General features: G+C 46.3%; 1 protein-coding gene across 3 annotated transcripts; it reads left to right on the top strand.

Moving 5' to 3' along the window:
* On the top strand, positions 1–20564 carry MORF4L1 (mortality factor 4 like 1). 3 transcript variants are annotated; one of them, XM_083371618.1, is made up of 13 exons: positions 6–128; positions 281–327; positions 461–528; positions 2845–2931; positions 6982–7062; positions 8257–8319; positions 9619–9644; positions 12231–12319; positions 13228–13329; positions 13521–13609; positions 14513–14685; positions 15717–15801; positions 19107–20564. In XM_083371618.1, the coding sequence occupies exons 1-13, from the start codon at positions 89–91 to the stop codon at positions 19189–19191; spliced, it is 1035 nt and encodes a 344-aa protein (XP_083227744.1). In that variant the 5' UTR covers positions 6–88; the 3' UTR covers positions 19192–20564. The 3 variants fall into 3 exon arrangements, with proteins under 3 accessions (XP_083227745.1, XP_083227744.1, XP_083227746.1); XM_083371619.1 differs by lacking the exons at positions 15717–15801; positions 19107–20564 and adding an exon at positions 15323–15590 and having other exon boundaries at positions 1–128; XM_083371620.1 differs by lacking the exon at positions 281–327 and having other exon boundaries at positions 61–128.
* Positions 20565–26317: the final 5753 nt, after the last annotated feature.

Here is a 26317-nt window from a genome sequence, read left to right as displayed (position 1 = left end):
CCGGGCTCCTTGCGCAGGCGCGCCGCTTCTCCTCTTGCCATAATGCGGCGGCGGCGGCGACGGGAGGGGGAGGCCGAGTCGCTCCTAAATGGCGCCCAAGCAAGACCCGAAGCCTAAATTCCAAGAAGGTGAGAGGCGGCGCGGCCTGGCCGGGGTGGGCTCCCCGCTCTCGGCCGCGGGAGGGGCGGGCAGGCGGGTCTCCCTCCCCCCCTCTCTCCCTCCCTCCCTCGGCGGCTCCCGCGCCGGCCCGGCCGGGCCACTAACGCCCGTTTCCGCGCAGGTGAGCGGGTGCTGTGCTTCCACGGGCCTCTCCTGTACGAAGCCAAGGTACGTGGCGGCCCTTCGCGCTCACCCCGATGGGAGACCGCCAGGCGGGCCCGGGCGGCAGGCTGGCCTGGGCGCGGAAGGAGGCCGAGGGCCCGCCTGGCGGCCGCCCCCCTGACGCCTCTCCTCCCCGCAGTGCGTGAAGGTGGCCATCAAGGACAAGCAGGTGAAGTACTTCATCCACTACAGCGGCTGGAACAAGAAGTGAGTCCCCCCCCCTCCCGCGCTGGGCTCCGGGGCGGCCCCGAGCAGGTAGGACTGGAGCAGGGGTCTTCAAACTTGGCCCTTTTATGACTTGTGGACTTCAACTCCCAGAATTCCTCAGCCAGCTTTGCTGGCTGAGGAATTCTGGGAGTTGAAGTCCACAAGTCATAAAAGGGCCAAGTTTGAAGACCCCTGGACTGGAGGAAGGCGGAAGGTCCTCCGGAGTCGGGCTCTGCAGCCCCTGGGAGGCCGAGGAAAGGCACCCCCCCCCGCAAAAATCCGCATAGGTTTTCCCCTCCAGGCAATCTACAATTCGTACTCCCGGCTCTTTAAATTAACCAAGAGTGTAGCTTTATTGAAAAAATCCATCTAGGCACAGCAGAAGCAGAGTCAGCTCTGGGATTTTCCCCGCAAAAATCCGCGTAGGTTTTCCCCTCCAGGCAATAATCTACAATTCATAGTGCACCAGTTTAGTTCAGTTTTTTTGCTCTGGGAAAAAACTGCTTCGATCAAAACATTCTTCATTTCTCCCCGATAACAGACAGTTCACTTGCATTGTATAGCCTCCCTCCACCCTTAGGAATTCACTCTCCTCCCATCATTGTTTGGCCAAGCAAAAGAAGGTACAGGTAACTATGAAGTGATCCAGGTTTGGCATGCCAACCTTCCAGAACAATGATAGCCATGGAAAATGAAACACAACAGTGCACACAAGGTTAGACATTACTGTCTGCTTCCAAGACCACCCTTACTTAGGCCGGCCTGGATGCTCGGCATGAAATCTGTGCGCCCCCTTGTCCTCTACAGCCTTGGCTGGACCGGAGGGGGACAATAAATTCGGCCCCCTTGGGGGCAGGAGCCCTTCAGGCGGCCGGCCCGGCTCCTTGCAGCCCCTTCACCCCCCTCCAAGGTCTGCAGCCATTCCCCCCTTTCATTCTGTGCCCTTCTTGCTCTCCTCTGCGCAGGCTCGGTTGATTGAGATTTCCCACTCCTGAAATTTGGGGCTTGCAACTATTCTATTCTAGTGACAGATTTTTTTTCCTGGGCTCCAAGATCACCGCAGAGGGGGACTGTAGTCAAGAAATTAAAAGACGCTTGCTCCTGGGGAGGAAAGCCATGGCAAATCTAGACAGCACACTAAAAAGCAGAGACATCACCCTGTCAACAAAAGAGCGTATAGTCAAGGCTATGGTTTTCCCAGTTGCAATGTATGGCAGTGAAAGCTGGACCATAAGAAAGTCTGAGCACCAAAGAATGGAGGCCTTTGAACTCTGGTGCTGGAGAAGACTCCTGTGAGTCCCTTGGACTGCAAGGCGATCAAACCGGTCAGTCCTAGAGGAGATCCACCCTGACTGCTCTTTAGAAGGTCAGATCCTGAAGCTAAAACTCAAATACTTTGGCCACCTAATGAGAAGGAAGGACTCACTGGAGAAGAGCCTAATGCTGGGAAAGGTGGAGGGCAAGAGAAGAAGGGGACGACAGAGAATGAGGTGGCTGGATGGAGTCACTGAAGCCGGAGGCCTGAGCTTAAAGGGACTCCAGAAGATGGTGGAGGACAGGAAGGCCTGGAGGAACGTTGTCCATAGGGTCGTGATGGGTCGGACATGACTTCGCAGCTAACAACAACAGCAACTATTCTAGAAGTGATTTGCCCCAATTCAAAACATTGAACTAGAGCTTAATGTTCCTTGATGAAAAATAGGTACAATCTGGCGAGTTCACATTCTATCTGAAAAATGAGTTACAGATAATCCTCAACCTACGTCCACAAGTGGGATCAGAATTTCCATTGCTAAGAAAAGTATTTGTTAAAAGTGTCACACGTGATTTTACAATCTTTTTTTTTTTTGGCCATAATTGCTAAGCAAAAAAAATTGCCGCTGTTGAAATCACAGTTATTAAGCAAATCTGGCTTCTTCCGTTGTCTCTGCTTGTCAGAAGTTGGTTGGGAAGGTCTCTAAAGGTGGTGATCACACAACCACAGGATGTTGCAACTGTTGTGAATACATGCCAGTTGCCAAGCGGCTGAATTTTGATCACATGACCATGGGGATACTTTTAGGCATGTGTGAGGACTGATTGTAGGTCATGTTTTTCAGTGCTAATTGTAACTGAACAGTCACTATGCGAATTATGGTAAGTCAAGGATTACCTATAATTTGGTTCTGACTTAGTTATTAGGGTTATTCTAGCCACTGTATCCTTAGCTGTTGCCCCATTTGGGTTGCCAGAAAAAAAGGTAGTGGCCCCTGCGCTTTTAATGAACTTAACAGCCTCCTTGTTAGGTGGTCCAAAAGCTGTCCCGTTTTCTTTCAGCTGGGATGAATGGGTTCCAGAAAGCAGAGTCCTCAAATACGTCGACACCAATCTGCAGAAGCAGAAAGAACTTCAAAAGGCCAATCAGTAAGTATTATGTAATAGAACCATTTCCACGCACCCAGCAATTTTGCTGACAGGTGATAGGCATGACTGAGGCTTAATAAGAGGCACTCAACAGGAGGTTCGGTTCCCCCATGGAGACTTGTCATTGTAATATAATTGGCAGAATTAATTGCCATTTGTGGTGTGTTCACCAGCTCAGCATTTGAATGGCACCAAGCGTGATATTTTTAGGTGCTTGTTAAAGCTTGCAGGATCAGTCTGAGACTTGGGAAAAAAACAGATCCAGAAAACTAGACCAGTCAGTCTGACATCTATACCTAGGAAGCAAACAAAGTTATAAAGAGAAGCTAACATGGCTTTGTCAAAAACAAATCACACCAAACAAATCTCATTTCATTCTTTGACAAAATGACTAAATTAGTGAACCAGTGAAATGATGTGGACATAGTATACTTGAATTTCAGTAAGTCATTTGGCAAAGTAGATTACAATTTTTTTCTTGGTAACCTAGAAAAATAGACATCACCACCAGATGGATTTGTAACTGGCTGACAAACCACACACACATATTGTGTAGTCCTTATTCGTACTACAGTTACATTGAGGAAAGTAAATAGTGGGATACCCCCAGGTTCTGCGTTAGGACCAGTATTCTTCAATATCTTCATAAATTATTTAGATGATGGAATAGAAAGAGAACTCATCAAATTTGCAGACGACACCAAGTTGGCAGGAATTGCCGACACCCCAGAAGATAGGCTCAAGATCCAGATGGAACTTGATAGACTTGAACATTGGGCCCTAACTAACAAAATGAAATTCAGTGTAGAGAGAAACAAGGTTTTACACTTAGGCAAGGAAAAACCAAATGTACAGGTACAGATTAGGTGAAACTTGGATCAATAGCAGTAACTGTGAGAGAGATCTTGGAATACTAATGGAGAATCATTTAAATGTGAGTTAGCAGTGTGCTGCAGCCACCAAAAATGTTAATGCAATCCTAGGTTGCATTAACAGGACAGAATTAATTACATGAAGTGTTTGTGTGCAAGAATTGTTTGATGAGAGTATTTCCTTCTGAAAGGTATTTGTTTTTTCTTGAGGCATCATTCCTAGAAATCGTCTAGTATCGCCAGTCTCAGTAAGACTGGAACAGAATTTCCTCTAGTTTTCTGCTCTTTATAGATAGCCTTTATAATAAGCCAGTCCTAAAAGCAATATTTTATAGTAATCCTTTGTCTCAAGTATCCTGAAAATTTATCAGGAAAGGTTGTAATCCACAATGTTCCAAGTGTTTCAAGATGTTCAACCTCCCTGCAGCCAGATGTATTCAAAAGTCAGATTTTTCTTTCTCTCCTACTAGCTCTCAAGATTAAGAGTCCAAGCTCAGTAGGTATTTATAGTCCAAGGTCAGGATAATAAATACACGAAAATATTTTCCTTTAAAATATTTATTTATTCTTCCTTAAGCTGAAATTCACCAAGGAGCTAGTTATAGTGTTGTACTCAAATCCACCACTAGATTTCAAAGTCAATTTTCTACCCTTAAAGCAATTTTTTCCCCAAAGAGAAAATCTTATTATCTCAGTTGTCAGATTTATCAAAACTATACTTATGTATTACTTTCACTTCAATATTGTGTATTTCTGTCTCCCATAAAAAATTTAAAATGTCGCTTCCATTCATATCTGGAGGTTTTAAGTTTCTTGGCAGCCTTTCCTAGGAAATTCAGTTGAAAATAGTAAAAAAAGGATCAAAAGCAGATTTTACACTGGCAGAAATATAATCACTAGAGACAGGAAGGGAGAATTCTGTGATTTTTTAATATAGGAATTAAAAAAGGTCTTTTGGGAGTCTGGGATTTACAATTCTCACCCAGTCCAAGCATGCTGTTTATGGTGTGCTAATTAAAGCTTCCATTGTCTGCAGCTAATGGCCAGCTGCAGAGGTGCGCCCGGTCTTTCCCCTGCCAGTTTAGAGGGCTTTCCTTGGATCAAACAGAGAGACCGCTGTCTATCCGTGATCCACAAGGCACCCCTCCTCCTTCATCGCCTCTTTGGGGCAACTTTAGGCCCTTTTCAGGGCCCCCAGCAGGGCAAAATTGGGTGCGGAAGGCAGAGCTCTGTCTTCCTGCATCCCGTCTTGCCGCGATGCAAAACCAGAAATGCCCACTTTATAAGAATTTGGTTAGACCACACTTGGAGTACTGTATCCAGTTTTGGTCACCACAATATAAAAATACGTTGAGACTCTGGAAGGAGTGCAAAGAAGAGCAACAAAGATGATTAGGTGGTGTATGAGGAACGTTTGTGGGAATTGGGTATGTCTAGTGAAAAGAAGGGCTAGGGGGTAACATAATAGCAGTGTTCCATAATTTGAGGGGCTGCCACAAAGAAGAGGGGCGCAACTTATTTTTCAAAGCACCAGAAGGCAAGACAAGAAACAATGGATGGAAGCTAATCAAGGAGAGAAGCAGTCTTGAACTAAGAAATTTCCTTGCAGAACAATTAACCAGTGGAATGGCTTGCCTTCAAAAGTTGTGCACATCCTGGAGTCTTTTAAGAAGAGACTGGACAGCCATTGGTATGAAGTGGTATAGGGTCTCCTGCCTGAGCAGAGGGTTCGACTAGAAGACCTCCAAGGTCCCTCCCAACTGTTGATGTCCTATGGTGTGTGGACTGGGGCTTTTGTAATATTTTAATGTATAAAAGCATTTAAGCTATAGCAGCTCTGTACTTTATATACCTTATTTTTAACCCTTTTCCTACAAAATCTAGCAGTGAAGCAGTGAATTTCCAAGGAATCCCCTGACAAAAACACTACCTCACATTTTGTGTTGAACGCTGCCAATAGTTTCTCAGCTTTTTGAGTTTATGATGATTTGTTAGATGCTAACAAAATGTTTCTAAGGAGGGGAGCTGCTCAGGATGCACCACTCTGACAGCCAAATTGGGTTGTTCCTTTGTGTGTGTGTGTGTGTGTGTGTGTGTGTGTGTGTGTGTGTGTGTGTTTTCCTTTACTTTGCACCAGAGGAACAAAAGAGCCCTGCTGCTCCTTGGCAGAGGAGAAGCAAAATGTCCAGCCTGTTCTAACAATTGTTGGAACCCAGAATGCCTCTGTTTCCCCCCCCCCCCCCACACACACACCCGGCCTGTTGTTTGGCGTTTGCCTTATTCTAGAATACAGTGGTTTGTGGTTCAGGGTTCCCTGCTAACTGCGTGTGCTTTCGTTTGTCCTCTTTCCCATATTGTTGAACATGCTCTTCTTTGACATCCTGGGAAAGAAAAATGTCTGTAATCCTTTTTAAACTGCTAAGCCTTGATTCTGTTTTAATTTGGGGGATGATGTGAGCACATTGCAAGAAACAAAAGCAATATATTTTGGTTTGCGGTTGCTATTGCTTTGATTATGTCATAGTCCAGTAGTTTCTGGAATGTGGCCCCATAGGACTCTGATACCCAACATCCCACTTCTAGCTCATCTAGGCTGGAGGGTTTGTTGGCTTATTAAATTCATTTGCCACCCATCTGGTTTTGAAATGACAGGTTGGTTGGTGGACTCCCCCCCACTCCCCGGGGGAGGGCTGGTATTGACCGCTGCCTCCTTTGCAGGCAGCCGCTTGGCTGATGTGCAGAGATTACTTTGAGCTATATTAGGTACTCCCTGTGGAAGAAAGTTAGATGGAGAGGAAGCTTAAGTTCTTTACTTGGAGGTTGGACTGCTTTCCAGTTCTTACCAAGCCTATAATCCCTTTCCTGGTCTTAGGTAAAAGAGAATTAAGATTCTTCATTTATAAGAGTAGCCATTTTAACTGAAATTTATTTAATTTAAGCTGAAGTCCAATGACGGTTGTGATTGTGCGCATTGTAGTTTTGGTACCCTTCCCGCCTTGTTCTTGGAATAATCTCTTTTGCGTGTTGCAGGGGGCCAGGTGCTGCCGTGGTCCTTCAAAGAAGCCAAGAAAGTTCTTTTGGAGATGCTGCAGTCCTTATCCCGGTGCACTATTTGCACGTTTAGGGAGATGTACCTGTGTGTTTAATTAAAAATGTCTTTGCTTCCTTCCTTTGAAAGGGAACAGTATGCAGAAGGAAAGATGAGAGGGGTTGCTCCAGGCAAGAAAACGTCTGGACTCCAGCAGAAAAATGTTGAAGTGTAAGAAACTTATTTTTTTTTAAAAAAAAGGTTTTTTTTTCTTTGAACTCTTGCGTCTAGGACAGGGGTAGGCAACCTCGGCTCTTTTATGACTCATGGACTTCAACTCCCAGAATTCCTGAGCATGGCTGGCTCAGGAATTCTGGGAGTTGAAGTCCATGAGTCATAAAAGAGCCGAGGTTGCCTACCCCTGGTCTAGGAGATCAGAGTCATATCTTCAAATCTTAAAAATGGCACCATCGTGTGAAATATTGTATTAGAAAATACAACTTTGGTCCCTCTGTTCTCAAACTATTGCTCTTCAAAAGGTTGTTAGATGACCACACAGGGACCCCTTTCCAAACCTCTTTGCTGTTAGTTTTTTTTTAAGCTGTATGGAACTCAAGAGTAATGTGTAGATTTTATGTGGAAGAATTTCATTGCCACATTATAAGCCACATAAATTTTGCATTGAGGAGCAACCTGCCATTGTTTGTGGCTCGGATCCCAACCACTTTTAATGTCTTAGGTTTAGACAATTTAGCTGTTGGGATTTTTCTCACATTTCTTTTAAGTGCAGGTCACTTTTCAAATCCCGAATCTTTAATCTTTAGTAAATTAGCTGGGGACAGAGAATTCCTGAGTCATGAATTCTGAGCTCCATTTCCAACTGGGCATGCTAAATGGGCCTCATTTGGATGGAGGTACCCTCTGGATATTTCCTTTCAGAACGTTGAATTTTAGGCGGAGGTGACTTCAGCTTGTTTTCAAGAATTAGAATGTTATGAGCAAAATTCCCTATTGTCCCTTCTAGAATGCTGCACAGTTTCTTCTCTTATGTAGAACCCTATTTATGAGCAGATGGTAAGCACCAGTGGCAGTTACAGTACTGATCCTGAGGTCAAAGGAAATTGTCTCTTGGAGAACTCAACAGCAGCAATTCCTGATCTGACCTTCTATGAAAAAAATCTAATTTTTATAAAGTTCCCGTTGGGTATTTACAACCTGTAGATGGAAAAACCACAGTACGCAGAGTCCCTTGTCTTAACTGGGTGCCCTTCTAAATAATGCTAAACATTTTTGGGGGCTGGCAATATTAGTCTGTCGGCTTGTTGCCTTGTTAACTCTGGCACCATTTTTTCCACTGAGTTCTCTCAAAGGTTCCCTGGGCTGGGTCTGAGGCGCTCTCCTTAACCGAATCCCTGTTGTGCCTAGATTTTTCAGACGAGATGGAGGGCATACAGTTTGCAGTTTGGAAACCCCTGCAATATCGACACGGTGAGTCAAGGATGGATTGTCACATAAAGATCTGCATCCTGAAATCCAGATTTCCTTGCTTCTTTAGATTTTCTTTGCAATTTAGTTAAAATTTTCTCGCGCTCTCTGAAATATGATGAATTTCTTTAAAAGTCACGGCATGTTCCTTGACTTAACAACCATTCGTTTACTGACCATTCAAAGTCATAATGGCACTGAAAAAAGTGACTTATGACCATTTTTCACACTTAGGATTGTTGCAGCATTCCCATGGTCACGTGATCAAAATTTGGACCCTTGACAACTGGCATATATTTATGACAGTTGCAGTGTCCCAAGATCATGTGATCACTTGTTGCAACTTTCTGTCAAAGTCAGTGGGGAAGCTAGATTCATTTAACAACTGTGGGAAGAAAGTTGGTAAAATTAGGTAAATTCACTTAACTGTCTTGTTTAGCAATGGAAATTTTGGGTTCAGTTTGGTCATAAGTAGAGGACTGCCTGTATTAATCCTTGAATTTTACTCACTAGAGAAGATAATGTTGGCATTCAGGATTTATGATGACTCAAAAGGTGTTTTCCGTGAGTTTTTTCCCCCCTTAAGTAATCAATGAATTGTCCCCTTTTAAGTTGATAAAACTTCAATTAATTCTGGATCTGTGAATTTGATTGGAACAATGTTCAGATGTTGCTCTGCAATGGAGTAACAACCCCAAAACTGAGTGGGAGTTCAAGCAAAGTCCAATTTGTGCTGCGGGTATAAAATATTGATGAAGTTAGGAAAAGCAGCAAACTATTCCATCATCCGGCATAATCAAGAAATTCAGTTACTGCTATGCAAAATAATAATTAACCTGATCAGCTTGTATTTAACATCTTTTAAGTGTTTCTAATCTTGCTGGTATATGATTCAGAGTTTTCATTAAATGGTGAAAGAACTATTAGGCTGGAATAGAATGAAAGCTCCTGCCATAGAGTACTCTCAAGTTGCTAGTAATATTTGCTTTGAGTCTAGAACTGCAGATGAAGCCCTGACAAATGCGGAAAATACACTATCTTTGTAGACTATTTAGCTGGTTAAATCTTGTATTTCATCTGGTAGTAGTAAAAATTCATCTTCAAGCATTAGTTGTGCAAAATTTATCCTTTTAAAATGTGGGCTTTGGAAAGCTGCATTTCAACTAATTCTTGGTTAGAACTGTTAACGAGTTAGTTAAACTGATTGATACTGATTGAGTGAAGAGTTGTGGGAAAACAAGTAGTAAAGTCAGTGGAACTGCTTTGCGCATGTAGTAACGGATCTCTTTTTCTCTTTGGCAGGAAGACCAAAAAGAACAAACAGAAAAGTAAGAATTATTTTATGAGGCTCTTGAATATTTTAATCAACATCCCAAGGCATGGAGGAAAGATTTTAAAAATGTGGAAGTAACTTAACTTGCCTACCAAAATAATTCTCAAATTAAACTCAGTACAAAGACATCACACATGTTTGCTACAGAGAGAATATTAATTTGTTAGATTAATATCCTGTCTTTCCTATAAGAGCCCATGGTGCCAAATGTAATATTTTCTCCTCCAATTTTTTTACCTACAACCACAGACCTGTGAGTTGGTACATTGAGCAGAGTGTGATTGGATCAACGTCATCCACTGCACATCTGTAGCGCAGGATGGAATTGAGGTCTTGCCTATACTACTTCAACCCTTGACTCTTAACCGCCACACTGGCTCTCACAGTAAATCTGCAAAGCATTTAGGCATTCCCTTTGCTCTTTAAGCCCCTCGACATCCCCCCCTCCTGCCAAGATAATTATCATTTTGGATTCTCGCTTGAGGGAAGGGGCCCTCTGAGGTCTCACAATAATAGGAAGGGGCTCTCAGGATGCACTTTCTGCATTTCTGCGTTAGGCCTCCTGGCGAGGCAGGTGGTCCTGGCCTTAGCTGAAACCAGTGATGTTCCATCCCCACGGCTCAAAAGTGATGTGGTTGCAAAGCCTGCCTGCATTGTTTAGCAATAGCGGTCCCTGCAGTCTGGTTGATGCTGTGAACTGGACACACACAAACACACCCCAGTTGTTAGGTGCAACGACTTCCTGCTAGCTACCTACAACCAAAGTCAGTGGGGAAGGTGGCAGGAAATTGGCCTGTAGACAGGCAAGTGGCTGCTCTGAGTGGGGAGTGGAGTGGTGTGCGTGCACGCGCGCAAGAGTCATGACATGCAGGGATGCAAGAAAGGGGGAAGGAGTGTGTGAGAAGTGCTGGGCAGGTCAGGGGGGTGCCTGAGGAGAGCCATATGGGTTGGGGAGAATGCGTTGGGGTGCAGGAGAGGGGGATGCCCGGGAGAATACACAGAGGGGCTGGGAGGGGGTATGCGAGTGGGGAGACTTACCCCAGTGACTCGTGCCCTTCCCTGCTGACTTCCCCATTCACTCATGGCAAAGCAGCAGGAAAGCTTGAAAATGATGATCATACGAACCCAGATTGGGATCCTGTACCCATGGGAATTCCGAGGACCAGTTGTAACTGCCATTTGTTCAGCCCTGTCCTAATCTGAAATGGTTGCTGACCTAGTGGTTGTAATAGAACAAGGACTATCTGTACATACGTTCATTTTCAACTTGTGGCAGTGATGATAGTCCCTCACCTGGAGGTGGGAAAAAGGTACACTGGGTTAGAAATGTTGATATCCCTCAAATCTTAGCTAGATTAACTTGTGAAGAGATCGGCTGTAAATATATTTACTTCTGTTAAAAATTTTGGCAAAAAGGTTGAACTTGTAGGCATTCTGTTTGAACGTAACATAGCAGAGGCATTGTTTCATATATACAGTAGTGGCCAAAATTGTGGAAACCTTTTGGGGAAAAAGTGTTTTTTTGAGGTTTGATGGCTAATAACACCACTTCTTTTTTGAGTAGTACCATAAAGTTATATATCAATGGAAAGATAATTTAATCAAGAATGTAATGCAACACAGTTTGTTCAATTATCTGTACTGTATTCTATGAAAAGTTATAGCCAAATAACCAGAAAAAGTAAGCACAACTTGCTTAGGTTGGTATCAGGTAGCTTTCCTTCATTTGATTGTAGCCAATGAGCATGAGTGTTTAGAGAGCCAATCAGGTGTCATCTTGTTTTGGCAATGAGCCAATCAGATCACAGTAGGATTCAGTTACTGATGTCATGTATTGAAGTTATATTGATCGCTATCAAGTTGGTTGGTTTTTTTTGTGTTCTTTCATTTAGTGAGCTTGTAAAACGTAATAAAATTAAAGTAATGGTGCAAAGAGCTCACTGGTTGCCCAGAAAGCGATGTAAAATAGTATTATTAAGCGAACAAGGCTACAGTGATAAAGAAATTAGAAGAAAAATTGGTGGAAACTTATCCAAAGGTGGCATTTCTACTGTACACTTTTCCCAAAAGGTTTTCACAATTTTGGCCACTACTGTATAAGAAAAATGAGAGAATTGCCTGAGGTGGTTTGGATGAAAAGATTTCCCGAGTCAGCTGACCCGGACCTTGCATCATTTAAAAAAAACCACTTGCAGTTCTTAACAATATTAAATAATGGAGCAAAAAAAACCCATTTTGTACAGAGGTTTTGTTGGTAATTATATAAAAGCATTGCACAATGGGAAAGACAGCTTTCTATCTTGGTAACATTTGTCTCTGCTCTAAAGCAGTGTGTGGGCAGGGGTAGGCAACCTTGGCTCTTTTATGACTCGTGGACTTCAACTCCCAGAATTCCTGAGCCAACCATGCTGAGGGAAAAGGGAGAGGTTTCCAAGCTGAGCCATGGTGGCTCAGGAATTCTGGGAGTTGAAGTCCACGAGTCATAAAAGAGCCAAGGTTGCCTACCCCTGGTGTAGGGAATGCAGTTTTTGAAAAGGCTGCGCTTTAAAAACCACCTTAATCCTCCTGCTTTTCTCATTAGCTCCAGGAATTGGTGAGGGAAGCGGCTCCAGCGAAAACCCTCAGCCTCCCAGGAAGAAAAGAGCTCGAGTAGACCCTACGGTAGAAAGTGTAGGTATTTTCACCTGGACGGTTTTCCCGGGAGGCAGCCCGGCGCAGCTTCTGTCTTCGCTGGGATTTGCTTCTGCTTTGGGAGCCCAGGAGGAAGTTTCAGGGGCATCACCCGGGCTCCCCTGATTGAGTGCTTGGCCATTTTTTTCTTTCAGCTGTGGTGCTCCGAACTGAGTGCCAGAAAAGACATATGGCAAATTGTTGAACGCTCAGATCGCCTCTTGGGACCAGTGGTAGGCAGCCTTGGCTCTTTTATGACTCCTGGACTTCAACTCCCAGAATTCCTGAGCTGGCTCGGGAACTCTGGGAGTTGAAGTCCACGAGTCATAAAAGAGCCAAGGTTGTCTACTCTTGTTGGGGGAACTCCAAGAAATGTGTAGCTTGATTCCTTCTTCTGTTGGTTACTTTTGCTGGTGGGTTTTTCATGGGTTTTGTACCCTGTTATTGTTTGCATATTAACAGAGACAGTTCTTGTGCTTCTGTAAAAAGACGTTCACTTGGAAACCTTGTGCATTGATCCTCGGCTTCCCTTTTAGGTCCAAGGCAGTGCGTGGCCCTTCGTGTTGGGGTGCTTAATTTTGGAAGGTTGGTTTGTACATGGAGTCCCAAAGGTGCTTTTATTTTAAAGGCCACCGGGCTTTCTGATTTTTCTTTGACACAATTCACTGCTTGTGCAAGAAGCTTCTTCGGTGCTAAGTAATAAGAAGAAGCTTCTTGTATGAGAAGAAAAATGTCTTAAGCGAAAAGTCAGAAAAGAAAATCCAGTTGCCTTTAAAACAAAAGCCAACTCTGAGACAACCAGGACCTGGATGAGAATGAGAGGCTCCATAGATGTTTTGTACACAGAGCTGCACCCAACTCAAATTTAGTATCCCAGCATTTTAAAGTTTGCATTTCTGTTTCTTCAGGAAGAAACTTTTATGAACAGAGTTGAAGTAAAGGTAAAAATACCAGAAGAGCTGAAACCGTGGCTCGTGGATGACTGGGATTTGATTACACGCCAAAAGCAGGTGAGTTTGAAATCATGCCTTTGAATTAGCCGGCTCCTTCAAAGTGTTTCGGCTTGGCCATAGGCATTCATGTTCTAAGTGTCTTGCAGTCCCTGATTGCAAAGGCAAGACAAGATAGTCGGCCTTCTGGGATGATGGATGGGCATTTTTTTTTTTGGTCAGCCTCTGATGGTTTCTGGCTTTTTCCTCAGCTCTTCTACCTTCCAGCCAAGAAGAATGTTGACTCAATTTTAGAGGACTACGCAAACTACAAGAAGTCCCGAGGAAACACAGATAACAAGTGAGGAAACAGAGACCTAGCAGTTAGTTGGTCCTGAAAGGCAGGGCAGTCAGCTGCTGACCACAAGCCCATGTCCCAGCCCAGGTCTTGGGAAGGAGGCTGGGTGGGGAGAAGCTTTGGGGAAGCAACAGTAGGAGGCTGTTTAAAGGCACACACACTCCAAAGTCTTGGGACTAGCCTAGATTAGATACGGGTGGGATGCTTTGCTACCCTGCAAGCCCCCTTACAGCCCTTTTCAGTCTCCTCCCGGCTAAATGCAGCGCAGCAGTGGCAGCCCCGGTCATCGGTCCAGTGAACTGCTGGCTCTGAGGACAAGCTTGTTCTCTGGGATCTGTTCATACTGTTACAGAAGTGCTTGCTTCTGGCAGATCCAAGGCGCTTCCTTTGTGGGGAATCGAGCTAGGCTAGGGCAGACTGCTTCCATCCACAGGAGGCTGCTGAATGGAAGAGCTCTCTCAACCCAGTTTTGCCACCTGTCTGTGTGCCCAGAGCCCTTTAACCTCCCTTGGATCTCCCTCCCTCCCAAGTGCAAAGGCTTTTTGAAGTTTTGCTGCTTGTCAGCTGTGCTGCTTAACTGTAATGAGATTGAGGACACTGAGGAACGGACCTCCTGTCTCTTGAATGGCACAACTTTTTCACCTCTCCCCAGCGCCTATGACAAAAGCCCACAGGTATCCTCTCCCTACATTGGCCCCCCCAAAACCCCAAAGGCTGTCCTACCCAGCCCTGTTCCCACCCATAAAAGGACGCTGGTCTTGGCATCGTCCTCGTCTGGCTTGCAGCAGTGCCACTCCTGCCCACAAGTCACTGGGCCTGTCCTTTGGGCACTCCTTTTGGGCTCAGGAAAGCCGTTTCCTTTTCACGGTCTCTTACCACATCTCTCTTGTTCTGGCTGTGCATCAGAGAATATGCTGTGAATGAAGTTGTGGCAGGCATCAAAGAATACTTCAACGTTATGCTGGGGACCCAACTGTTGTATAAATTTGAGCGACCACAATATGCAGAAATCTTAGCGGATCATCCCGATGCACCCATGTCCCAGGTCTATGGAGCACCGCACCTCCTCCGGCTGTTCGGTATGGATCCTACTTTGTGCACAAAGTGCATAAACTGAAAGACCTTTATGGAGAAATCTGCTCTGGCCAGGGCATGTTTTCCCATGTGCCACTGCCTCTGTGGGGATCTTCCCTCTTCCTATTATTGGCTTTCCTTTTAGGCCTCCTTTAAAGCTGTCCGTGCTTAAAGGATCACTCTGTGAGGCCAGTGGAAGGACTGGGGTAGCAAAATTGGGATTATCAGATAATCCTGAGAGGGGCTATTTCCTCTTCAAGGTGATTGTAAGACTTCCTCAATCCTCTAGATCAGGGGTGTCAAACTTGCCACGTCATGTGACGTGTCGCGACGTATTGTGACTTTTTTCCCCTTGCCAGATTTGGGGTGAGCGTAGCTTCCACGTTACGCATACGCAGTTTGCCACCCCCCCCCCACTAGATGGAAAACCAAAGTCTCCTGTCGCCTAAGAAATTCTGACTTCTGCTAATGACTCCTCGTTGCTTTCCCCTAAATTCTTCCATTTTTTTTCTCACCCTCCGAAAATAGATTGGTAGAAGATAGATCGCGTAGGTAGTTGGCATAGATAGTGCTGTGGGCATGGTGGAGATAGTTTGCATGACTGAGATGCTGAGAACTATATTTTTTTTTTGTCCCTCAAAGCACTTTTGGAGAAAAAGTTCCTAATCTCATCTCCAGGCAGCTTCACTCCAGCTGACAGTTGTAGGAACTTGGCGGCAGCTCTGTAAGAGGGGCATGACGGAGAGGCCGGGGACGTGAGGAAGAAGGAAGTGTTTGGGAGGTGGCTGCTCTCTCGCGCAGCATCCCTGGCCTTCCCAGGTGAACTTCTGCCTGTTAGACAAAGCAGGGCAGCAGTGCCTCTCCTGCAAGCACTCTTCCCCCCCCCCCCCCCGTCACCCCGAAGTCACACTTGCAGGTACTGAACTACCTCAGCTCAAGTTCAGGCGAAGTCTTAGGGTTTGAATGACTGCTGCCAAGAACTCTGTACTGTTTTCCTTGATGCATTTTTTTCTCTTTTCATTTGTGTTTGAAACAGTCAGGATTGGAGCAATGCTTGCTTACACACCTCTTGATGAGAAGAGCTTGGCCTTGCTGTTGAACTATTTGCACGACTTCCTAAAGTACGTATCAAGATTACCTTTAACCTCTCAGGAGCGATGTATGTTGGTAATCGTGGTTTGTAAAGACCTCATGGTTTGCTGGCTCATATTTAAGTGATTCTCCACTAAGGACAGCAAGATCCCTCTCATAGCCACCCACTCCTGTTGAGTCGGCTACCATCTCTGCATTTAGGTTTTCCTGCCTGAGTGCACAATCTTGCTTTTCTCGCCCTTGAACTGTGTTCTGTCCCTGTGCCTGCATTATGGTGAATTCTGCTATGATATGATCACTCTCCCCCAAAGTTCCTATCACTTCTGCCCTCTCCATCATTTCATCCCTATGAGTAAGAATTAAGTGCAGCATAGCTGTCTCTCTGCTTCCCTGCTCTGCCTTTTGAATGACAAAGTTGTCAGCTAGGCACGTCAGGAACCTGTTCCATCTCCCACTCCCCCCACAGTTTGTTTCCCAGTTGATACCAGAGTACTTAAAATCCCACATTACTACAGGGGTGTGTTTCCTGCACACATTAGTTAATTCATTAGCAAAGAGTTCCTCTATTTCCTCTAGTTCAGGGGTGTCAAACTGCCGGCCCACAGGCCGCTTTCATCATACTGAAGCCGTGCCCACCCCATTCCCGGCAATGCAAAAAGAGTCGTGCTACGTGGAGACATGTCACGTGACGTGGCGAGTTTTGACACCCGTGTTCTGGTTGAGTGGCCTGTAGTACATACCTATAGCAAAGTCATTTCTTTTTCCTCTAATATTTGCACAGATGCTTTCAAGAAAATGTTGGTCCCTTCTGTTGTGTACTTTTATAAAGGTGTAGTAATTCTTTACATGCCGTGCAGTTCCACCATTGTCCCCCCTTGGGTTGGTTCTGTTTCTTTTGGACAATTTATATCCTTTTAGTGGTACGTTCCAATAATGGGTTTCATCCCACCAACTTTAATAGCAACAATATTATACCTACCCACATGTACGAGGGCTTTAGGTTTGCCCCGTTTGTTCCCCAAATTCTGAACTTGAGTGTATCGGCATCCAAAGTCATTGTGGCTGACCTGGCATTTGCTTCCTACATCTCCTGTTTGATACGTGACTTCCCCTCCCTTCTCATCACTCCCTTTCTGATTGTCTGATTGGCTTATCTCGTGGATTAGGCTTGGGGTTTGATCTTAAAGCTTGGTCTCCTTCCTTCAGACTCTGCTGCCATTTACAGTGGAGACGGATTTGTCTAACGAACAGGTGACACAGTCCCTCTCAGACGGGGAGGGGGGGAAATGCTTGCTTTGTTTTCTGCACGAAAGGGAAATGGCCAGAAAGCCCAGCTTGCTGGAAAGAAACCTCGTGTCACAGGCTGGTCTTCAGAAAGGAGGCAGCCAACAGCCCGTTTCTTCTGATTGCTGGCCTGGAAATCATTTCCAACCCAGCTTTCTCACCCCGACGAAGACGGGCTTTGCAGCGCCTCCTTTGAAATGCTCCCAGACCGATTGGGCGATGCTGCTGCCCAGAGGTCAGGCTGACAGGCCTTTCACTACCCGAGTGTCGTCTCCCCCTCTTTACTGTGGGGGTGAAGTTTGCCCCCCTCCGATCATCTAATTCTCTGGCGCTGTGCCTGTCCTCCCTGGTTTCCCAGAGATCAAAGGAAGGGGCGTGCGCTGGGCCTTTCAGACAGAAGAGTTAGGCCACTGTAGCAAAGGTGCCCAGCCACGTCATCCCCTCTCCCTACAGGAGATGGCTGCTTAGGCATTTGGCACTGATGTTGCCGTGACAGATTTGTAGGAAAGCAACCTGGGCTGCATCAGACCTTGTCTGTCCGCAGAGACAGCCAAAAGATGAGAGTGCAACCCTCCGCTCTTTCGCTCGTAATCTCGGCCACCGTTTTTCTGTCTCCTACCACATCAGGTTACCAGATTAAAACCTGTGTTTGGATTTCCTCTTCCCTAGCACGGATGAGGTGCCTCTTTGATTTCACAGCAGTACCAAAACCAGACTGTTCCACAGGCGCTTGTGTTGCTTAAAGCTTGATTTAGACTTCTGTGTCACTGCACGCCAGGGATAGAGGCCTCTTGTCATTTGGACATGGTGGCTTAACTGTTGCATTTATACTTCTGCAAATGTTGAGCTGGCTACGGGGTGCTTTAAAACAAGAGTGTGCCTTATCTTCCACCCGCCTCCCAACATGCAGGAGAGCAAGAGCACTTAGACTTACATACCACTTCACAGTGCTTTTACAGCCCTCTTTAAGCGGTTTCCAGAGTCAGCATCTTGCTCCTCCAACGATCTGGGTCCTCATTTTACCAACCTCAGAAGGATGGAAGGCTGAGTCAACCTTGAGCCGGTCAGAGTCGAAATGCTAAATTGGAGGCAGGCAGCCGGCAGGCAGCAGAAGTAGCCTGCAGTACTGCGCTCTAACCGCTGTGCCACCACGACTCATGCACATCTCCTCGTTGTGCATCATTGAGCTTTGGCCCGTCTGCAACCCTCTGCAACCTCCCCTTAGCCATCCATCCCTTTGCGCCTATGCAGTTACAGGCAAGTCTAAATCGAGCTTTAGTTTGGATGGGATGCAGGGGTGCCCTCCATCTTGCTCTCCTGAGTTTGGAAAAAGCCTTTTCCTTGGAGGGGGGGGCTGAGGCTAGAGACCCTCGAAGTGCAGTTTCAGGCTGAGCCCTGCCAAACTGGGGCCAACTACTGACTCCTTGTGTTCAGCAGGCATCCTGCTTTTTCTTGATTCCTGGGAGGGCAGTAAGCAGCATTTGGTGCCTGTCCAGGCAGGTCTGATGTAGCGGGGGGGAGGGGGGGCTGGTCAAGGGAGCCTTTTTCTTTGAAGTTTCATTGCTTTTCCCAAACGGGTTGCAGAACCACAAATGGCAAAACAAAGAATAACAGCACAGCTCTAGATTGCTTGTCCCCCCTTCGAACATACAAGGCGGAAGCATAAGTGGGAGCTGAACTGTTTCCATTTCCCCTCTTCATATTTTCTCCTCCTCCCTCAGCCCCACCCTTCAGTTTTGCTGTGGAAAGTTGTAGGTTGCCACCGCAGCAACAGTGTGTGGGAGGGCTTGAAATGGTATGCATAGGGCCCTTCTCCCTGCCTCGTTTCCCTGGCTCCAGAGGGACCCTTAGCGGGAGGCGGTCTTTGCTCTCCCTTCTCTCAGAAGGAGGGACAGTGATGTGGGACAGCAGTGACCCAGGCACGAGCCGGGTGGATGAGGAAATGCTGAGTAGGGGTGCGGTGAAGGTGATGTGAGGGGCCAGGTCCCCAAGGCCGGGCCTCTTTGATGTCAGTGTTAGATTCACACCTGGGCTTTTCCTTCCTTCGCAGGTATTTAGCAAAGAATTCCTCGGCACTGTTCAGCGCAAGCGACTATGAGGTAGCACCTCCAGAATATCACCGGAAAGCCGTGTGAGTTGCTTGCTATAACAGCGCACAGGAGATGGCGAATTATCAGAAGAGATCCTTTGGTCTCTGCAGCTGCCCACCCAGTTCCACGTTTGTCTACAGTCCCTTCCTTGCACATGCATCTCTGCACAAATGGCAAAAGTGTTTTATGTCTTCAGTTGGAACTGCCACCATCTTGAGTCCCAAGGGTGTTTCTTCGGTTCAGAAGGAAGACCGGCTCCAGGGATGCTTCAGTGCAGCGGTTTGATTATGGAATGTCACTGGAAATGCACGGTGGTTTCATAGCCTGAACTCCTGCATGCTTCTTGGTCCGTTTTCTTTGGAGCAAAGCCTGACCTGCTGCTGACGGTTTGGTGCCGTGTTGTCATCCTTTCCCACAAACAAACTGGCTGCCAGTATTGGGGGGGGGGATCAAGCACAGATGGGGAGGAGGGAAGGGTCCTTGTGTGCTTTCTTGGTGTTGGGAGGGTAAAATGTTGTGAACGTGTCTGTTCTTTCAATAGTTGAAAAATTGTGGGATTAGTAGTTGGGGTTGAATGCACCTTCTAGCATAGGAGGAATTTACCATGGCTCTCCCTGGTGTGGTGATACGGTATTCTCTGCAGGAGAGAGGTACATGTCTCCAAATAAAATTTTCTACTTCGGCTGTTAAAGGCTTAAATCTTTCTGCAAACCACTTTTAATTTGTAACTGTTGAAGGGTAACTGTTGAAGGGTAACTGATTCCTGCCATAGTTTGATGCTAAAGAATTTGATAATTTCTGTTGCCAAGTGCAAATTCTGAAGTGTGGTGGGGCAGAAGTGGCTGGTGTTCAGCAACAGCAACACTTTAAGGCCAGGTGCTCCAATAAGCCAATGACCAGGTCCACACTGGGGCTACCAAGTCAGAAGAGGTGGTTCCCACCAAATTGGAGTTCCTCTCACCAACTCCCGAGTCCCACTGTATCGGCCTGATAATGATGGGATTCCACAGCTATGTTGTGCACCCCATATTCTATTCCACCCCCAGCACAGAGCAGAGAGATTGGAAAGGAAGAGATTTCAAGAGAGTAAGGTGTTTGCTCTTCTATACTTCAAGAGCAACGCAATTGTGCCGGCAGTGGGGAAGGGCCAAGCAAAGGGGAGATTGCTTACAGAAATTGCTTGGGTCCCCCCCACCCCTGAACAGAGATTGGAGAGGAAGTGATTGCAAGAGTGTACTGTGAGGAGTCCCCAACCTCCTGTTAGGAAGCCGGTGAGCGAAGCTTCATCTTTGCATGCACAGGATCTAGGTAGCTTACGAAAACTTCTTCCTGGTCTGTGGAAAAATTGTCTTCCATGTAACTGTTCCCTGATGCCAGAAAAGTTGGGTCCCGCGGTTATAAATGGTATGCATGGCTCACCTGTGGCTCCATTTCCTGCTGACTACATTGCTTTCCGTGCGCAGAAGAACAAAACAGCTTGCTTTCTTGCAATCTCTTCCTCTCCGACTGCTGCCCTTCAGGGGGGTGGGGAACCATGGGTTAGGCAACGTCAGTGCTATTGATTGTGCCATGTGGGTGATCACATTGCTGATGGAAGCTGTGAAGGTCAGAAATAGGCTGTAAAATTATTTTTCCAACACCGTAAGGGAGTACTACTTATATAGTATCTAAGCTCTTCAAAGATGGGTCACTGGAAATCCATCCAGAACCATTCCTGAGTGTCTTTGACCCTGGAATAGCCACATCTCCCATGCGCCATGCTTCAGCTCACTGCTGGCAGGCTGCTTTTTAAGGGACTCCCTGGCTGCAGACATTTGGTCACTGGTGTGTGTGTCTTCAATCTGGTGGGCATCCAAAGTTTTCTTCTGGCAAATGGAGCAGTTTGGAGGTTAGATGGCTTTAGGTTTGAAACTTGCACGTGACATAACGGGATAGAAGTGTGAGGAGGGTAGGATGGACAAGTTGAAGGATTGGGGGTTTAAGTGTCCCCTTCTCTGCTTAGAGGAAGACTAGCCGTAACCCAGATGTCTGTGGCCTGGGTTATATTAGCTGGAGCCAGCCTTCCTCTGCCCTGAAGTATTTGGAAAAATGATCTGGCAGCTGCTGCCTGAACAGCCAAGGGCCTCTGAGAGCTCAAAGCAGGCTTTGGTTTCAGTCCTTATGACTTTCTCTGGATGAGTAATTGTCAGGAACATGAGGTGTTCCACTGGTCTGACAGAAGTTCTAAGTTGGATGCAAAGAAGCTTTTTATTCTGGAGCGTCTTATTCCCAGTCCAAAACTTTCTGTATTGCCAGCACTACCCGACTGTATGTCATTGAAACAAAAATAACACTGCCTGCGCATGTGTGGAGGTGTGCCTGAAATAGCCGCCGCTTGTGACCCAGAGCCGTCTCTCTGGTGAGTGCCAACTATTCAGGGTTACGAGAGGCTCTGACAGTCTGGCATGGCTCAGACTGTCCAGTTCCAGTCATGCTGCAGAACGATTGAATGGCCAGGCTGAGTGATGTACACGTCACTCGGTAACAAGGTTTTCTGGATAATCTGCAATAAAAAATATAAACCATAATTAAAATCTAAAAACCACACACAAAAAAATGTTTAACACCAAATATTAGTAGATTACCCATAACACACTAAATAGTTTTAAGATTAATGAAGCAATATGAAGATCTTCAGATGATGCCTGCAAGACCGCAAAGGAGCATAGAAGGTGGGCATGTCTGTGTAGTCCCATCACGAGGTTTTTAAGAAGAGACTGGACAGTCATTTGTCCAGAATGATATAGGGTCTCCTGCTGGGGTGGGGGTGGAGTTGGACTACTAGAAGACCAACAAGGTCCCTTCCAAGTCTGTTATTCTGAGCCAGCAGTACACTGCAGCTGCTAAAACAGCCTTACTAGTCTTGGGTTGCGTTGTGGGAGGTGATTCCTACAGTAGTCAGACCACATCTGGAACACCAGATATGAGCAGTTTGGTTGCCGCAATAAAAAAAGGGACGCTGGAGAACTGGAAAGTCTCAGCTGCAGCCTCACAGTCATGAGAAGGCTACTCGAGGCAAATTCTCTGTTGTAGCAGTGTAAAACATTCTGGTCATCCTCTGTTGTTTTTCCTGCTTTAAACTATCTCTTTTATGAGTATCTTTCTTAAGGATGAATGAACATTATGCAGGGAGGGACAGGAAAATACCAGAGCACCATCACTGACGGGTTGCCTCCAGCTGGGACTCCGAATGGCTGAACACGAGAAGTGACTGACGCAGGCCGCCTCCAGCAGGAGACCTTCAGGGACCACCAGCCCAGGAGCCTCTGCCCAGGGGCCCAGGAGCAGCGCCCCACCTGCCACCAGTTGTCTGCCACCGGGAGGGGCCTCCCGTGCCAGTCTGCTCCCCTGCTGTTCCCTGGGGGCCCTTCCGGAGGCGGCCCACAAAGAAGCGGCAAGTGGCACAGTGGGGTCTTCCAAGCAGCCCCTGCCCACGCTCAGACTCGGTTCTGCAGGCTCCTATCAGCAGCGCTCCCATCACCGCCGCTCAGCCTGCTGCTGCTCCGCGGCTCGGCAGGGCTCCGGGCAGTGCAGGCGAGGCGCACGGGCAGAAGGGGCGGCTGCAGAGGTGAGTAGGCTTGCTCGGGGGTGGCCTGCTCAGGGCTGCTGTGGGATGGCGGGCCATTTGGGGCCAGGAATCTTTCCTGCCCAGCCCTCCTGCCAGGCCCCTCCGTGGGGCTTTGCAAGGCTACTGGGGGGGGGGGGGGGCTGGCTTTTAATTTTTTTTTCTTCTATAGCTTTTAAAGGTAGCTAATGTGCTTCTTAAATAATAAACTCCCTCCTCGAACTAGGTGCAAGGCTGGGAATTGCATTTAACCTCCGGTGTGGGGCAATGATCAAGGCAGATTCTGCGTTTTTCCATGCTTTCTTCCCTTCACGGAAATTAGGAGGTATTTTTATTAATAATCCTCGTGATCATAAATTACAGAAGGCAGTTTGACTTGGAATCCATCCTGCTATGAGACTTTTAACCCTGTCAAGCATCCACATCTACCTATCCCAGCTCCCTGGGAAGGTCTTGATAGGTGGATAAAAATGCCAAATCCAGTCTAAACATTGGTGTGATTGTGTGACCGACCATAATAAATAATAAAATAATGTTTGCATAATTTGTTTATAATAATGTTACACGGACCTGCCTTGAATTATTAACTCTCAACTGTCCCATTTGGCACATTCAACAAAAGAAACTCCCGGCTCTTTAAATTAACCAAGAGTGTAGCTTTATTGAAAAATCCATCTAGGCACAGCAGAAGCAGAGTCAGCTCTGGGATTTTCCCTGCAAAAATCCGCATAGGTTTTCCCCTCCAGGCAATCTACAATTCATAGTGCACCAATTTAGTTCAGTTTTTTTGCTCTGGGAAAAACTGCTTCGATCAAAACATTCTTCATTTCTCCCCGATAACTTGCATTGTATAGCCTCCCTCCACCCTTAGGAATTCACTCTCCTCCCATCATTGTTTGGCCAAGCAAAAGAAGGTACAGGCAACTGTGAAGTGATTCAGGTTTGACATGCCAACCTTCCAGAACAATGATAGCCATGGAAAATGAAACACAACAGTGCACACAAGGTTAGACATTACTGTCTGCTTCCAAGACCACCCTTACTTAGGCCGGCCTGGATGCTCGGCATGAAATCTGTGCACTAACCTAGCTGCCTTCACACCTCTCGCTGCCACCCATTGCATCGGCTAGAAGGTAGTCTCTCCATAATACTAAATATTGCAGTTTCCCTCTATGGTACCAGGAGTTAGTAATCTCTTTAATTTCATAGTGTTTCTCTCCTTTGACTAGAATAGGAAGAGGGGGTACTTCTGTAGTGGGTTTTAATCCTGAGATGGAAAGATTTCAGCAGGCTGCAGTGAAATACAGGATGGACTCGCTTAAATCTTTTTGGCAGCTGCAAATTTACAGAAACCGGATTTACAATCCAGGTAATTGGGAAAGGCTCTATATACTTTGGACCCAGCCTTTTTCAAGGTTGCCTCAGGTTGAGAAATTTTGTAGATAGGTACACTTTATCTCCCACCTTGAATTCCCCCGTGGTGCACTTTGCTTGATTCTGTGTTTCTCTAGCTTTCTGTAATGCTCTGTGCACTTACCCCCACATTTCCTTTAAGGTTTCCATTTAGCCAATGACACAGAGGACAGTCATTCCTGAGGGATTTCTGGCATCGGCACAAACTCCACCCCATTAGCTATTCTGAAAAAAAGTAAATCCCATGCTACTATGCTACTATTATATGCCACTTCTGTAAAAGGCAGGAGTTTGGCCCAATTGGTCTGTCTTCACATAACATCTCAGGTACTGCTCTAACACTCAATTGGCTCATTCATGGACTCCATTGGTACTGGGATGGTAGACAGAGCTAAGGCCTTGAGAGGAGCCATTTAGCTTAAGGAATTACCACCGAAATTTTGTGGACTGCACCCCACAGTCTTGAGATGATGTGCTTTGGGACTCCATGCAATTGGTAGATATGTTATATGAACAGTTTTGCCTGGGTTCAGGTGGAAGGAAATATGCTTGCTTGGAGAATAAGTTCATAACAGTGTTCTCCGCGCGCTCTGGCAAGTCCACAAAGTCCATAGAGATTTCCTCCCAGGGTTCATCGGGTTGGATACTGGCTACAGTAACTTGGGGGGGCTCCTCAGACATTTGTTTCATTGAAACGCACACAGGGCAGCTGGCCACATAAGCTTCTATGTCCTTTTTCATCTTTGGCCATCAGAATTGTCTCTTCACTAGATATAGGGTCTTTACGAACCCAAAATGTCCTGCTGCCCTTGCATTGTGGCTCCTCTGTAAAATCCAGGTCCCCAAAAGATACTGGAGTGTGAAATTGAACTGGTTAAAATATTGGGCCCACTGAACTTTCCAGGGGGGCCCTCAGTGCTTCCAGATTTTTATGATCTGTCCAGACCTTGAAGGGGATCTTGCTACCTTCGAGGAACTGTCTCCATGTTAGGAGAGCCCATCAGACTGCTTAAGCCTCCTTTTCCCAGACAGCCCAGTGTCAGACAACTTGTGAGACATGTAGGCACAGGGTTGTAATTCCCCTTTGGCATTTCTACTGCTACATCGTTGGCATCTGCCTATATTACAAATGGCTCCTCTGGGTCTGGGTGTTTCAGGCTCTACAGCGAACAGGTGCTTCAACTTCTCAAAAGTGGCTTGGCACCAATCCAGGGGCTGGCTGGGTTTTGACTTTGCCCCTCCCCCTGTCTGTAGCAAATTGGTGATCAGTAGTGCTTTCTGGGTGAAGGTGGGGATGAATTGGCAGTAAAAATTCACGAAACCCAGGAAACTAGTTGCCTCCTGGTCTAAGGGGAGGGGGGTCCCACTCCAGTATTGCCTTCAACTTACTGGGATCCATCTCCACTCCTTTGTTAGAGATCTGGTGTCCCAGGTAGCCTAAGCGAGTCTTGAGGAATTCACACTTACACAGCTTCACATAGAGTTGGGCTTCCTGCAGTTTTCTAAGTACGGCTCTGACCAGCTTCACATGTTCTTCAGGGGTCTCAGTGTTTATTAATACTTCGCCCAAGTACACCAAGACTTCCTTGTACAGGTTCTTGTGCAGGATCTCATTTATCAGTTGCATAAATATGGCAGAGGCTCCTTGCAGCCCATATGACATCAGAACTGATAGCAATTAAACTGATAACGGCAATTAAACGCCATTTTCCACTCATCCCCTACCTTAATCCTCACTCAGTAATATGCCTCCCTCAAGTCCATCTTCGTGAAGATTTTTTTTCTTTTGCCAAATAGCTTAGCATGTCCCTCAAGGGGGAGAGGGTACACGTTTTCCACGCATGCGGTTCAGTCCCCTGTAATTGATGCACAGCCTAAGGGACCCGTCCTTTTCTTTGAAAAGCACCAGGGCTGCCATTCTTGATTTCGCTGGCTGGATGAATCCCCTCACAATGTTCTTGTCTATAAATGCTCATAGCTCATCCGTCTCTCTGGGGGTCATAGACTACATTTTTGGCTTGGGCAATTTGGTTCCTGGTATGATCTCTATGGCACAGTTGGTGGGTTGGTGAGGTGGGAGCACATCTGATTCCTTTTCGCTAAAAACCTCAGGTCACGATACTATGCTGGAATTAGCACCCACAACTTCTGAAA

The sequence above is a fragment of the Vipera ursinii genome (assembly GCF_947247035.1).
Source record: "Vipera ursinii genome assembly, chromosome: 11".
Classification (NCBI taxonomy): Eukaryota; Metazoa; Chordata; class Lepidosauria; order Squamata; family Viperidae; genus Vipera; species Vipera ursinii.
Note: the sequence above shows the minus strand (reverse complement) of the source record. Positions and strands in the feature narration are given on the sequence as shown.